Below are 13607 nucleotides of genomic sequence, written 5' to 3'. Positions count from 1 at the left end.
GAGAGTTTGTTTTCATGCTCCTCGACCAAACTCGTCATCCACACTGACCACTTCGATCCAATCGCACTTGTAATCTTCTTGGGAGCCATGACGATAAAACCAGAAGTAACTGCTTTAACCACACTTAGGAATACTCAACAACAAAAAAACATCGTCAGAAGTCCTTGACGACGAACGGTGGGTCAAAAGTACATTAGAGAGAATCTTGAAACATGGATAGTGGTTGTTGTAGGACAGCCAATGAGAGCCCAGTAGGGTGTAGGGAGGTTCTAAAGTGAGAATCAATCCATCTGCAACAATATTTTCAAAATAAAATAACGGATAAGGAATGCATGTATTTTTGTTTTTTTTTCGTAACTTGGATATTTTTTCGTATCTCAAGGCACTCATTTGCATATAAAAAGTTTTCCTAACCCAAAAATGTTGCACCTTGAGGCATTTGTAAGGTATGAAGGTATACTCCCTATTGCCAAAAGCAGCTCAAACTGAGTGCAGCTATTATCTTGATTTGTCATTAATATTCCATTTCAATGTTTTTGTCAATAATACATAATTGCTTGAATTAGTTAGTAGTAAAAAGACAAGAAATACTACTCACTGGCAAAGACATGAACAACTTCAGAGTAAAAATTGTACTTCATGTCTTTTTTTTATTTGAACAATCTCACATTCGAAACAGACGGAATAAATTATAAAGTAGAAATCCATCCCTATAACACTTTTTGATGATTTTTTGTGGTGGCAATGCTCACGCAATTTATGGATCCTTCACTGATTTTGGGATATTTACAGGTATACACAGTCGGGCCAATCATCGGCGCCAATATTTGGGCAAATCATCGGCGCCAATATTTGGACATTTGACAAATATGGGTATCGGCCTGTTTTTAATGCCAGATTTAGATAATGCAGCTGACCTTAACCAATTGCCTGAATCAAACCAGGAGGGACGTATCTTTTGGCCAAAAGACGGACGGCACTGCCGCTGCCACAATCAGAATCCTCTTTCAAAAGAAAACAGTCTTTTCTGGTGTGGAGAGGCATGCGACTGGGCCGCAATTTTATATCATTGCATTAGCAGATCGCATGTGCGTCGAAAGGATTGCCTGCTGGATTGCATATGATTTGGGTCAATATCATAAGGAAGTTAATGTGCCAGTCTTTGTAAATGCAAATTGTTAAATTATTCAATTTGAAAAAAGAAATAAGTGTATCTTGACGAGAACCTAATGCTTTTTCTTATCAGAAGTTGACTCTTTCGAAGGTTTGTATTACTGCTAGTTGTCACTTCAACGCAGCACAGCATTGACAGCCAGAAGGATGGATGGTGTCTTCATCCATCCATTCTTTTGGGTGTTGATGAATGATAACTCAACTGGGAAACTGTGTTTTGGTGTTGTTTTGCATTTAAAAATCACCATGAGAAGCATTTTTTCTCCATCTACGGTGCAGCCCAAAACAACTGTGAAGTGAGTCTTGTCATGGCCAGTTGTTCTGATCAGCTTTTCCCCTTTCCTATGCATTCTGATATTCCTAGTCATATCAAAACACAGGTGATTCATCTATATAACCAAATCTGCAGAGAGGATAATCAACAAGGTAGGGGTTGCTAATGATAAATTCTTGAAAGTTCAGGATTTTTTTATCAAGTTTGGCTGGCAACTTTTGCGCAATTTTGGCTTTGTGCTGCAATGCAATCTGGTGCACCATCACAGTGAAGCTTTAAAAGATGACGTCATTGTATACTGAGACTTTGCCAACTTCAAAGTGTGAAGTATGAATGTATTTTATGCTTATTATTATTGTCTTTTGGTTTATATAGTGTAGTCACTGGAATAGAATTTTGCACGACCTAGTGGTAACTCCCGTCACGACCTCTTTTAGTTAGGGGGGGTGTTATCTATCACGACACCCCCATTTCTTTGTGTACTTTCCCGCCTTAAGTGTATCTCTGTCACATGATCCTGTGCTAATAAAACCAGGTTGTTTGTAGGGTGTTGCCAGGAATTCCAAACGGTCATAGACCATCTTTCTGCTCTGGCTATTCTGGCGTCCTCCTTCATATGAAGTGGTTTAAATTCTCATCACGACTGGCTGTGTGTTTCCTCTGCTCCGATATTATTGAATGTATATGGTCTTAAACCTGACACAAAGCTTTAAAGCGGAATGCCAAACTGGAAACTTGATTATCTCTCTGCCCCAGCTGATCGAACCACTGAAGGAAGGCTTCTTCCATCTCAAGTTTTTTGTCCCCTCTTGCCTTTTTTTGTTTTTTACATAGATTGAAGTGTTAAATCATTTCTCTATCTTCTAACATTACTCTCATCAACTCCAAAGTGTCTCCAATCTGTTGCCAATTTCTTCTGTAAACCTTACAACTTTCAACTTGAAATCAAACGCTGGTATCACATCTCCCATTATATGGAGGGAACTATTTCTGTGGCACAGCGTACATTGTCAGATGCTTTATTTATTTAATCACAATGTCCTTATAATTTTCTCACATTTTTGTGTTTTCACCCATATTTCATGCTTTATTTATTTACTCACATTGTCCTTTTAATTTTCTCCCATTTTTGTGTTTCCACCCATATTTCATACAAAATCGGGACACTTTGACCAATTTTATAGGGTTTAGTTGGTAGTTGTGTGAGGACCGTGGAATAAATGAGAGAATTTACATTAAATTACTTATCTAATTATATATATATATATATATATATATATATATATATATATATATATATATATATATATATATATATATATATATATATATATATATATATATATATATATATATATATATATATATATATATATATATATATATATATATATATATATATATATATATATATATATATATATATATATATATATATATATATATATATATATATATATATATATATATAATGCAAAATCTTAAGAAAAATCATCACGAGTGGTGTTTTTGAGAAACTGCATGTATAAACTCCGGATACACATGTGGAGTTTGCATGTTCTCCCCTGGCCTGCGTGAGTTTCCTCCCACATTCCAAAAACATGCATGGTAGGCTGATTGGTAGACTGACACTCTAAATTGCCCTTAGGTATGAGTGTGAATGGTTGTCTGTCTCCTTGTGACCAGATATTTGCTGTCCACCAATTTAGGGTATAGGCGTCTGGTGCTTGTAGTAAGGTGGGATAGGTTTACGCAATCCCCTTGAGCCTTGTGAGGAGAATCAGTACATAAAATGTATTAATGACACATCAAATGCAGAATTTGAATCTTCACTTTGGTTGGAGTGACTTGTCGATTTGGGAGAAATTCCAATCATAACTTGATTTTGTGGTAATTTGGGTAATTTTGTGCAAATTTTGAATTTGAAAATGCATTGGGTTCCTTTGAAGGCGCTAGACGACCAATCCATTTAAAACTCATTTCAATTCATGACAGAAGCATGAAAAAACACGGCTTCAGGGCAGCCATGTTGCTAAGGATGATGATTTTACCAAAGAGAATGTATTGAGATTAAATCTCTACCACCCTCCCACTTCAAATGAATTGCACGTCTACCAGTGAGCTACTCAGTTCAATTCACAGCAGACAGATGGTTAGATACCAAATGATCGGACTTCTGTTATCGTCAATGGCACTGATAAAGTTAAGATGATGCTTTTAGATTTTTTTGTCATTTGCATTGCGCAGTTGGTACCTGTTGGGCGCGTTGAAAGAAAGCGCCAGATGCTCTGTGTGTTGGAGGTTGCATGGCAGGTGGTGAAGAATCCATCCTCGTTGGCTGCAGTCCACACGGTTCAGACGCTCGTCAAGGACTTTCAAAACCACGCTGCTTGGGACTTAACAAACAAAGAATTTCATCAATTTTGAAGTCATTGACCAAGCCACATTGTAGGTGAAAAAAAATTTCCACAGCAAAATATATGTCACTACTTTGAAATGTTAGGGTACTTACAGGTCGCAATCTTTTTTTATTTTGATGAATTATGATTTTATTTAGAATAATTTTAGAGGGCGGCCTGGTGGTGCGAGTGGTTAGCGCATTGTCCTCTTAGCTCTGGGATCCTGGGTTAAAATCCAGGTTACATCCACCTGTGTGGAGTTTGCATATTCTCCCCTGGCCTGCGTGGGTTTCCTACATTTCAAAAACATGCATGGTATGCTGATTGGACACTCTAAATTGCCCCAGGTATGGGTGTGAGTGTGCATGGTTTTCCGTCTCCTTGTGCCCTGCGATCGGCTGGCCACCAATTCAGGGTGTCCCCTGCCTCTGAAGATGAACCGGTTCAGAAGATGAGATGAGATTATTTTTATACTGTAAATTACCCCAAAATATGACCAAATATCAAAAGCACTATCTGAAAATGCCCCCAAAACAATGGGTATGCACTCAAAGTTAACAGAAAGTGACCTGAAATTACGCCCAAATTCCGACCTGAAATAAACAGTTTGTAGTCTGTGAATTTTCAGATTTTGTGATACGCCCAAATTCCGACCTGAAATAAACAGTTTGTAGTCTGTAAATTTTCAGATTTTGTGATACTTTTTACTTTTTTGCATTTACCAGCGACACGTACAAAAATAAAGCTCAATATTGTCAAATTTTTTCAAGCTTTTCAAATAAATTCCTTTGCTCAATAGTTAATTCATGCAATGAAATAAAAACACAAACAGCAAATCAACTGTTAATCACGTTTTCCTTTTGTGGACACAGCTAACAGGCTACACTGCTTGATACAACTTAACTTTCAATATAACTAAACATTTTGACAAAGTAGAAAATGAAATATTTATTTAGACCATTAGTTGTGTTTTGAAATTAATCGTCATGGTCAGTTAAAATGGCAAACCTAAAACAAAAACTTTCAACATTTGAATTTATTTCATGTTGAAAAAAAATATTGCTTAACTTTTTTTCTTTCTCTTAGTTTAGATATAAAATGCATATTTAGTAGCATGTTAGAGACTGGTGTCGCAAACTATGGGAGATTCATAGTATTTGCCTGCTCTGTATATGGTATAGGGAATGACTACATATCAACAGGAAGTGAACTGAAATATACAGGGGATAATCTGGGAATGCTTCAAAATATATCAGAATTTAAGCAAGGTCGGCCCACCTGCCCGCCTGTGCGTCAGGTATGTTCGGACTTCTTCCCCAATAGGAGACTGATCTGCTTGAGCCCAATGAAGAAGATCCCTGCAACACACTGACACAAGTACAAAGGTGACATCCTCAAGTGGACCTATGTTACTGTTAGGTTTATTTGTCTTACATTATTTTATATTTGCTCGCAATGAAGAACGCTTAGCTTTACTTAGCTTATTAAAATCAGAATAGTACATTTACTTGCAATGGATGTCAATGCTTTGCTCCTTAGTTAGACCAAAAACAAGAAGGTCAAATCCTCTTGGACTGCTGGAATGTGGAGATGATCCTTCGGTTCTACATGACCATTTGTTTTGAGATGATCGACTTCTCACTCCTGTTTTCCCACCCCTCCCTTGAGAGCTCAGAAGTCCATTGTAACTAGGGTCCTTGAAGTTAATAAACAGGGAAAAGATGCGTGTGACGCCAGAATTAACCTGCACAGAGACGAGTGAGGTTCGATTCTCTCTTACAAGAATTTCACAGAGGATTGTCCTGTCTCTTTATTTGTGCGTAATTTTCAGAATGCCTATTGGTGAACTTAATTTATCTCTAGGTCTTTGTAGTGAACTCTTATAATAAGTGGGAAAAAGTACAAGACAAAATCACCTTGAAATAAAAGTACAGCGGTCTATTCACGATGTGTTTAGAGAAAATATATTCAGATTATGAAAAGCTTTGATGAGAAACCTTATGCAACGCTCCCCTGAAATGTAAATACCCTCCAATATCTGGCATTTTATTTTGAAATATCACAGTAGATTTGCTTTCCCAGTGACTACTTTCCAACACTTTGTTGGCCTTCCACTTGCTAGAAGGAAGCGTCGTCTCCACAATGCCAGAACCGATGTTACTGCACGCTAAGGGGAATAAAGTCAGCCCAGGCCCCGTGAGGGTTAGCAATCACTGGTTTCAATGCGAGCATGGCAGCTAAACCTGATAACAGTGCTCTCCAAGCGGACACAAACGAGATCCTGGTCAGGGTAGTGGCCACCAGCAGAGTTTGAGAGCGAACATCCAACCCAAAGGTCCTTTGTGGAGGAACATCTTTTTCCGAGACCAATGCTGATCAACGACCCTTGTAAAGATAAGTGGTCCGGAAAATTAATGATTTTTTGTATCTTTTGCATTCATACATTTACATATTTCATTTTCAGAATTGGTATACTTATACAATTTATAAAGGGTTTAAGGGGGTAGTATTAATGATCGGGGAAGGAATTACGCGAAAGACAGTGTATTTTCATGTTAGACTTTTCAACAAAGCGTCCTTTCGACGAAGCGCCCTTTGGACGAAGCGCCCTTCGGACGAAGCGCCCTTCGGACCGAGCGCCCTTCGGACCGAGCGCCCTTCGGACCGAGCGCCCTTCGGACCGAGCGCCCTTCGGACCGAGCGCCCTTCGGACCGAGCGCCCTTCGGACCGAGCGCCCTTCGGACCGAGCGCCCTTCGGACCGAGCGCCCTTCGGACCGAGCGCCCTTCGGACCGAGCGCCCTTCGGACCGAGCGCCCTTCGGACCGAGCGCCCTTCGGACCGAGCGCCCTTCGGACCGAGCGCCCTTCGGACCGAGCGCCCTTCGGACCGAGCGCCCTTCGGACCGAGCGCCCTTCGGACCGAGCGCCCTTCGGACCGAGCGCCCTTCGGACCGAGCGCCCTTCGGACCGAGCGCCCTTCGGACCGAGCGCCCTTCGGACCGAGCGCCCTTCGGACCGAGCGCCCTTCGGACCGAGCGCCCTTCGGACCGAGCGCCCTTCGGACCGAGCGCCCTTCGGACCGAGCGCCCTTCGGACCGAGCGCCCTTCGGACCGAGCGCCCTTCGGACCGAGCGCCCTTCGGACCGAGCGCCCTTCGGACCGAGCGCCCTTCGGACCGAGCGCCCTTCGGACCGAGCGCCCTTCGGACCGAGCGCCCTTCGGACCGAGCGCCCTTCGGACCGAGCGCCCTTCGGACCGAGCGCCCTTCGGACCGAGCGCCCTTCGGACCGAGCGCCCTTCGGACCGAGCGCCCTTCGGACCGAGCGCCCTTCGGACCGAGCGCCCTTCGGACCGAGCGCCCTTCGGACCGAGCGCCCTTCGGACCGAGCGCCCTTCGGACCGAGCGCCCTTCGGACCGAGCGCCCTTCGGACCGAGCGCCCTTCGGACCGAGCGCCCTTCGGACCGAGCGCCCTTCGGACCGAGCGCCCTTCGGACCGAGCGCCCTTCGGACCGAGCGCCCTTCGGACCGAGCGCCCTTCGGACCGAGCGCCCTTCGGACCGAGCGCCCTTCGGACCGAGCGCCCTTCGGACCGAGCGCCCTTCGGACCGAGCGCCCTTCGGACCGAGCGCCCTTCGGACCGAGCGCCCTTCGGACCGAGCGCCCTTCGGACCGAGCGCCCTTCGGACCGAGCGCCCTTCGGACCGAGCGCCCTTCGGACCGAGCGCCCTTCGGACCGAGCGCCCTTCGGACCGAGCGCCCTTCGGACCGAGCGCCCTTCGGACCGAGCGCCCTTCGGACCGAGCGCCCTTCGGACCGAGCGCCCTTCGGACCGAGCGCCCTTCGGACCGAGCGCCCTTCGGACCGAGCGCCCTTCGGACCGAGCGCCCTTCGGACCGAGCGCCCTTCGGACCGAGCGCCCTTCGGACCGAGCGCCCTTCGGACCGAGCGCCCTTCGGACCGAGCGCCCTTCGGACCGAGCGCCCTTCGGACCGAGCGCCCTTCGGACCGAGCGCCCTTCGGACGGAGCGCCCTTCGGACGGAGCGCCCTTCGGACCGAGCGCCCTTCGGACGGAGCGCCCTTCGGACGGAGCGCCCTTCGGACGGAGCGCCCTTCGGACGGAGCGCCCTTCGGACGGAGCGCCCTTCGGACGGAGCGCCCTTCGGACGGAGCGCCCTTCGGACGGAGCGCCCTTCGGACGGAGCGCCCTTCGGACGGAGCGCCCTTCGGACGGAGCGCCCTTCGGACGGAGCGCCCTTCGGACGGAGCGCCCTTCGGACGGAGCGCCCTTCGGACGGAGCGCCCTTCGGACGGAGCGCCCTTCGGACGGAGCGCCCTTCGGACGGAGCGCCCTTCGGACGGAGAGCCCTTCGGACGGAGCGCCCTTCGGACGGAGAGCCCTTCGGACGGAGCGCCCTTCGGACGGAGCGCCCTTCGGACGGAGCGCCCTTCGGACGGAGCGCCCTTCGGACGGAGCGCCCTTCGGACGGAGCGCCCTTCGGACGGAGCGCCCTTCGGACGGAGCGCCCTTCGGACGGAGCGCCCTTCGGACGGAGCGCCCTTCGGACGGAGCGCCCTTCGGCGGGAGCGCCCTTCGGACGGAGCGCCCTTCGGACGGAGCGCCCTTCGGACGGAGCGCCCTTCGGACGGAGCGCCCTTCGGACGGAGCGCCCTTCGGACGGAGCGCCCTTCGGACGGAGCGCCCTTCGGACGGAGCGCCCTTCGGACGGAGCGCCCTTCGGACGGAGCGCCCTTCGGACGGAGCGCCCTTCGGACGGAGCGCCCTTCGGACGGAGCGCCCTTCGGACGGAGCGCCCTTCGGACGGAGCGCCCTTCGGACGGAGCGCCCTTCGGACGGAGCGCCCTTCGGACGGAGCGCCCTTCGGACGGAGCGCCCTTCGGACGGAGCGCCCTTCGGACGGAGCGCCCTTCGGACGGAGCGCCCTTCGGACGGAGCGCCCTTCGGACGGAGCGTCCTTTCGGCGGAGCGTCCTTTCGGCGAAGCGTCCTTTCGGCGGAGCGTCCTTTCGGCGGAGCGTCCTTTCGGCGGAGCGTCCTTTCGGCGGAGCGTCCTTTCGGCGAAGCGTCCTTTCGGCGAAGCGTCCTTTCGGCGAAGCGTCCTTTCGACGAAGCGTCCTTTCGACGAAGCGTCCTTTCGACAAAGCGTCCTTTCGACAAAGCGTCCTTTTGCGACAAAGCGTCCTTTCGACAGTGTCCGGTCAAGGAAAAAAAAACCAAAAATATAACGCTGATTGGACATGCATCATTGTCTTGGGGGCCAAGGACTCCTCCAAGTTGGAAACTATTTCTCGAAAAGTACCGTATTTTCTCGCATATAAGCCACCCGCACATATAAGCTGCACCCTTAAAATTTATCCCGCATAAAGCACCCCGATTCCCAATTTTCACCTCCATATTCATGGTTATAATAGGGAGTACTAAAATGTGTTACTTTGAAGGAAAAATCTTAAGTGCTGTCATGTAATGGTGCCGATACCGCAACACTCATATTTGCCAAATGAAAACAGACCAGGCAGAGCACTGGGCCACACCAAGTTTCCAGATGGAAACTCTGAAAATGATCTAAATGTGTGCATGTACCATCCACCATTTTGTATTTTTCGGCCAGCATCCTGGCTTGATGCCTCTTTCCCGAGCCAGGTGGACCTAACAGGAGCACTCTGGGAGTTCTGGAACAACTCCTTGTTTGCAAGAACGCCATCACTACGACACAAAAGCACAATTGAGCACACAAGTAAACGCGCATCCACATACACACAGGACCTTGGTGGTAGACGTCGAGCGGAGGCTGATCAGCGTCCACTGTCTTGAGGATGTGTCGGTAGGCAGAGCTTATCCCAGTGACCTCGCAACAGTAGCGCTGTAGGCGGACCTTGAGACTCAGACCCCCATCCAATGAATTGGTTCTCCTCTCTGCACGCTCCCACACCTCATTGTCAACAGGCCGCGCAAACATCTCATGGTAGATGTCTGAGGGCGCAAAAGTGGGTCAGGAATTTGTGCGCTAACTCGCGGCATGTAGCGGGCGAGTGGCGTACCTCCGGTGAAGGAGTCCGTCAGCCCGCCGCGGTGTCTCTCCAGGAGAACGTCTTCAGCCGCCGCTAGTAAAACTAACATTGAGAGTCATTTGCCACTGCGCTTTTGAAACAAATGGTCAGACTTAACTTACCCACATGCTTGGGAATGACCCCACCCTGTTGGAGATTTCGCGCCTGCAGGCGAGTTTGAGGTAGTCCGTCCAGCACCCAGCCCTAAAAATACACCCACAGTCAATCTGAATAACCAAAACCTAAAAATCCTAATTGTGGTGATGCATTGGAAAACTAAAATAATTCTGCACACATTTAATATTCATGCTTTCTTTATGCACTATGCATCCCTCCATTTCTCTCTTTTTGGGGACATCTATCTGGAAAACCCTCTCTCACTCTCTACACTGAGGTCAATAAGTGTTTGAACACCATGCTAGATTGCAAGTTCTCCCACCAAATCATGGAGGGGTCTGAATTTTTTTATCGTTGGTGAATGTCCACTGTGAGAGATTATATAAAAAGAAAAATCCAGAAATCACCATGTATGATTATTTTAATGATGTCTGATACTGCTGCAAATAGGTATTTGTTCACTTGTCTGTCATATAATTCTGACCGTGAAAGACAAGTTGGATTATATGGGGTGTACTTTTAAAGGTGGGCTAGCAGCAAGTGAGGTGTACTTTTAAAGGTGAGCGAGCACCAAGTGGAGGTGTACTTTTAAAGGTGGGCTAGCACCTTTAAAGGTACTTTTAAAGATGCTATTGAACACATACTTCTAATGATGTGTGCCAATAAGAACAATATTTTAATTACTTCTAGTGATGTGTGCCAATAAGAACAATATTTTATTTACTTCTAGTGATGTGTGCCAATAAGAACAATATTTTAATTATTTCTAGTGATGTGTGCCAATACGAACAATATTTTATTTACTTCTAGTGATGTGTGCCAATAAGAACAATATTTTATTTACTTCTAGTGATGTGTGCCAATAAAAAATAATTTAATTTTAAATAATTTTCCATTATTTTAGTAAATATATATTCAAAATGATTTGCTGAGAACCTTAATTCAAAGATTAATCTCAATGTTTTCTATGCTGGTGTAAATTTCCTGGAGTAGGATTCCTGGATTCACAGTACTTACTGCTTAGCTACTTTTTTTCTTCTGTCATGTACTGGAGTAGGATTCCTGTATTTCCAATTTCATTACAGTACTTACTGTTATAACTACTTTTTTTCTTCTGTCACGTACTGTTCTGCGTGTGTTTGGCTGTGAATAATTGCCCTTGTTATTCTAAATGAATGTTGTTATCTGTAAGGGCCGTAAATGGCCCGTGGGTCAAGGTTGAAAAACATGTACACACACACGACCAGGGGCGGGGCGAGCGCGTCGGCGCAACCTCCGGGGGCGGGGCGAGCGCATCGGCACAATTTCCGTCGGCTGGCTATCTGGTCGGCTAACTATCCATTCGGCTAACTCTCCGTTCGGCCAAACGCCCCCTCGGCGAACTGTCCCTCGGCCAGACGTCCGTCGGGTGAACGTCTTTTGGCGAATCGCCCGACATTCATGAAGTTTGGTTCTTTTATGACTTTTGTGAAGTATGAGTGTATTTTATGCTTATTATTATGTCTTTTGGTTTATATAGTGTAGTCACTAGAATAGAATTTTGCATGACCCAGTGGAAACTTCCATCACGACACCTTTTAGTTAAGGAGGTGTCATCTATCACGACACTCCCATTTCTTTGTCTACTTCTTCCCGCCTTAAGTTTGTCTCTGTCACATGATCCTGTGTTAATAAAACCAGTTTGTCTGTGGGGAGTTGCCAGGAATTCCAATCGGTCATTCCTTCATATGAAGTGGTCTAAATTCTCATCACGACTGGCTGTGTGTTTCCTCTGCTCCGATATTATTGAATGTATATGGTCTTAAACCTGACATTTTCTGGTACCGAAAATCCCGGAGATTCATTTCTGAATTTCTCAGACCGCGGTGGACTGAAAGCCGAGAATTACTGACGTCAGCCCTCTTACTTTGAAAGAGGGGGCCTTTTCGGTCGATCGCGGCCCGTTTGAAGAAAGGAACCCGGCGGAGAAAGAGGAGGCAGGCAGATGGTAAGTGCATTTAAAAATGTACATATAACAAGGCTGTGAAAATCCTGTTTTTCCATTCGTGAAAGAGTCGAAGAAAAACGCTCCATTAGTGGGAGATAAGGAATGCATACACGTGAGAATTACGTATGTCGTTAAGAAAATTAAAATAGAAACGTAAGGTATGCAACGGATGGTACGCTTAGTTGGATTAGCCAACTAGAGTGTCTCCAAGAGGTGCGTCAGTGACGCGGCGTAAACCTAAGGTGGGGGTTAGAGTCCCCCTTTGTGAAAAGGATTTTCAGAGACTGTTCAAAATAAGGGAAACCTTCCAAAAATAATGCACTCGATGAGTAAAAAGCACTAAATAAAAAGTAATCATTATATAGAGATATAATAAAAACGGAAGTACGCCGTGACGCGCGCAGGCCTTGCAAAATAAAAGAATAACAGTTATAAAGTCGATGTAGACGGATAAATAGGATAATAACGTTATTAAAAAGATAATAAATTAGTTGGGACGTCCCTAAAAATCCTAAAGAAATATATTAATAGAGTAACATTTGACCATTGTTTGGAAAAAGTTCAAAACCAAAGAACAAGAGGAAAAAGGCATCCAAAATGGGCTCTGGGAATAGTAAAGAATATCCAGATGATGTGAAATTCATGCAGAGACATTTTCCTGACAATTGCGTCCATGTAGGAGAATGGACAAAAAAGAACAATGTACATGGTTTGGGGGGGGGGGGGGGGGGATTGTTAGTGGAACCTTTGCAAACCATTCAAAGGAATTAAGAAGCAAGAAAAAAATACGTATTTGTCAGGAGTGGCTGGATTGCCCCTCCTGGCATGATGTCACGATTATTTTCAGCTGTGGCTAATTACGTGATTAGGTTTTTTTATGCTATTTAAGGATTATGGTTTTCCGTGAACGCTGTCGGATCGTCTGGTTTCATTCCCTGTGTTTCCTCGTAGTCATGCCGTTCACATTGACGCCACGCTGCATGTTTCTTTTCGTTTGTAATAAGTGATCAAGCTAAGTTGTTTATGTTCTGCTACCCCGTTCATTAAATCAAGCATCAAGAGCAACATATCTGCCTCCCCTTTTCCATTTGCTTCGGCGACTCCGCACCTGGGTTCACTTTCCCCCCCGATCGCGTCGCACTACGCGACGCGATCGTAACAGCACGATCCGACCATCATGGACCCAGCGGAGCGCCACCTACGCTCGCGCCGACGCGCTTGGCGACGCCAACCATCCACTTTGAAGACACCGGACTGCTTGGAGTGTATAAGAAACCCCTCATAATCGTTTAGGAGTTTTGTAATGAACACACCGTGGTGCGGGGCTCTCAGGCACATCATTGCTGGAGATGAGTCTCAGCTGGTAGGAGAGTTAGATCCGCAGCTTACTCCTACGCCCCACCACTGCTATGCACGTCGCCCTGGGAAGCCCTTACAGTTTAATCATGATGCCCAGGTGCGTACAACCCCCAGAAACCGCCCAAGTTATCTTATGCCTATGACCAGCGGAATTGTTTCACCATGGAGGGAACCTGAAGATTCTGGTGAGGAGGACGTCGTTGAGGAAATTGATTTTTCGCTGGCGTTT

The 13607-nt window shown here is 46.5% G+C and overlaps 1 protein-coding gene across 4 annotated transcripts in view; it reads right to left on the bottom strand.

Moving 5' to 3' along the window:
- The window catches only part of ak8 (adenylate kinase 8), a 62892-nt gene that overhangs the window by 31444 nt on the left and 17841 nt on the right, over positions 1 to 13607 (bottom strand). For all 4 annotated transcript variants that reach the window (XM_077715333.1, XM_077715334.1, XM_077715335.1 and 1 more), the window contains 6 exons: positions 10038 to 10119; positions 9907 to 9978; positions 9632 to 9838; positions 9449 to 9571; positions 5125 to 5214; positions 3702 to 3843 (listed from right to left, as the gene is read on the bottom strand). In XM_077715333.1, coding sequence (XP_077571459.1) covers positions 3702 to 3843; positions 5125 to 5214; positions 9449 to 9571; positions 9632 to 9838; positions 9907 to 9978; positions 10038 to 10119 — 716 coding nt within the window. The remainder of the gene's footprint in view (positions 1 to 3701; positions 3844 to 5124; positions 5215 to 9448; positions 9572 to 9631; positions 9839 to 9906; positions 9979 to 10037; positions 10120 to 13607) is intronic.

The sequence above is a fragment of the Stigmatopora nigra genome, chromosome 4, assembly GCF_051989575.1.
Source record: "Stigmatopora nigra isolate UIUO_SnigA chromosome 4, RoL_Snig_1.1, whole genome shotgun sequence".
Classification (NCBI taxonomy): Eukaryota; Metazoa; Chordata; class Actinopteri; order Syngnathiformes; family Syngnathidae; genus Stigmatopora; species Stigmatopora nigra.
The sequence above is the reverse complement of the archived record's forward strand: the minus strand, read 5'-3'. Positions and strand labels throughout refer to the sequence as shown.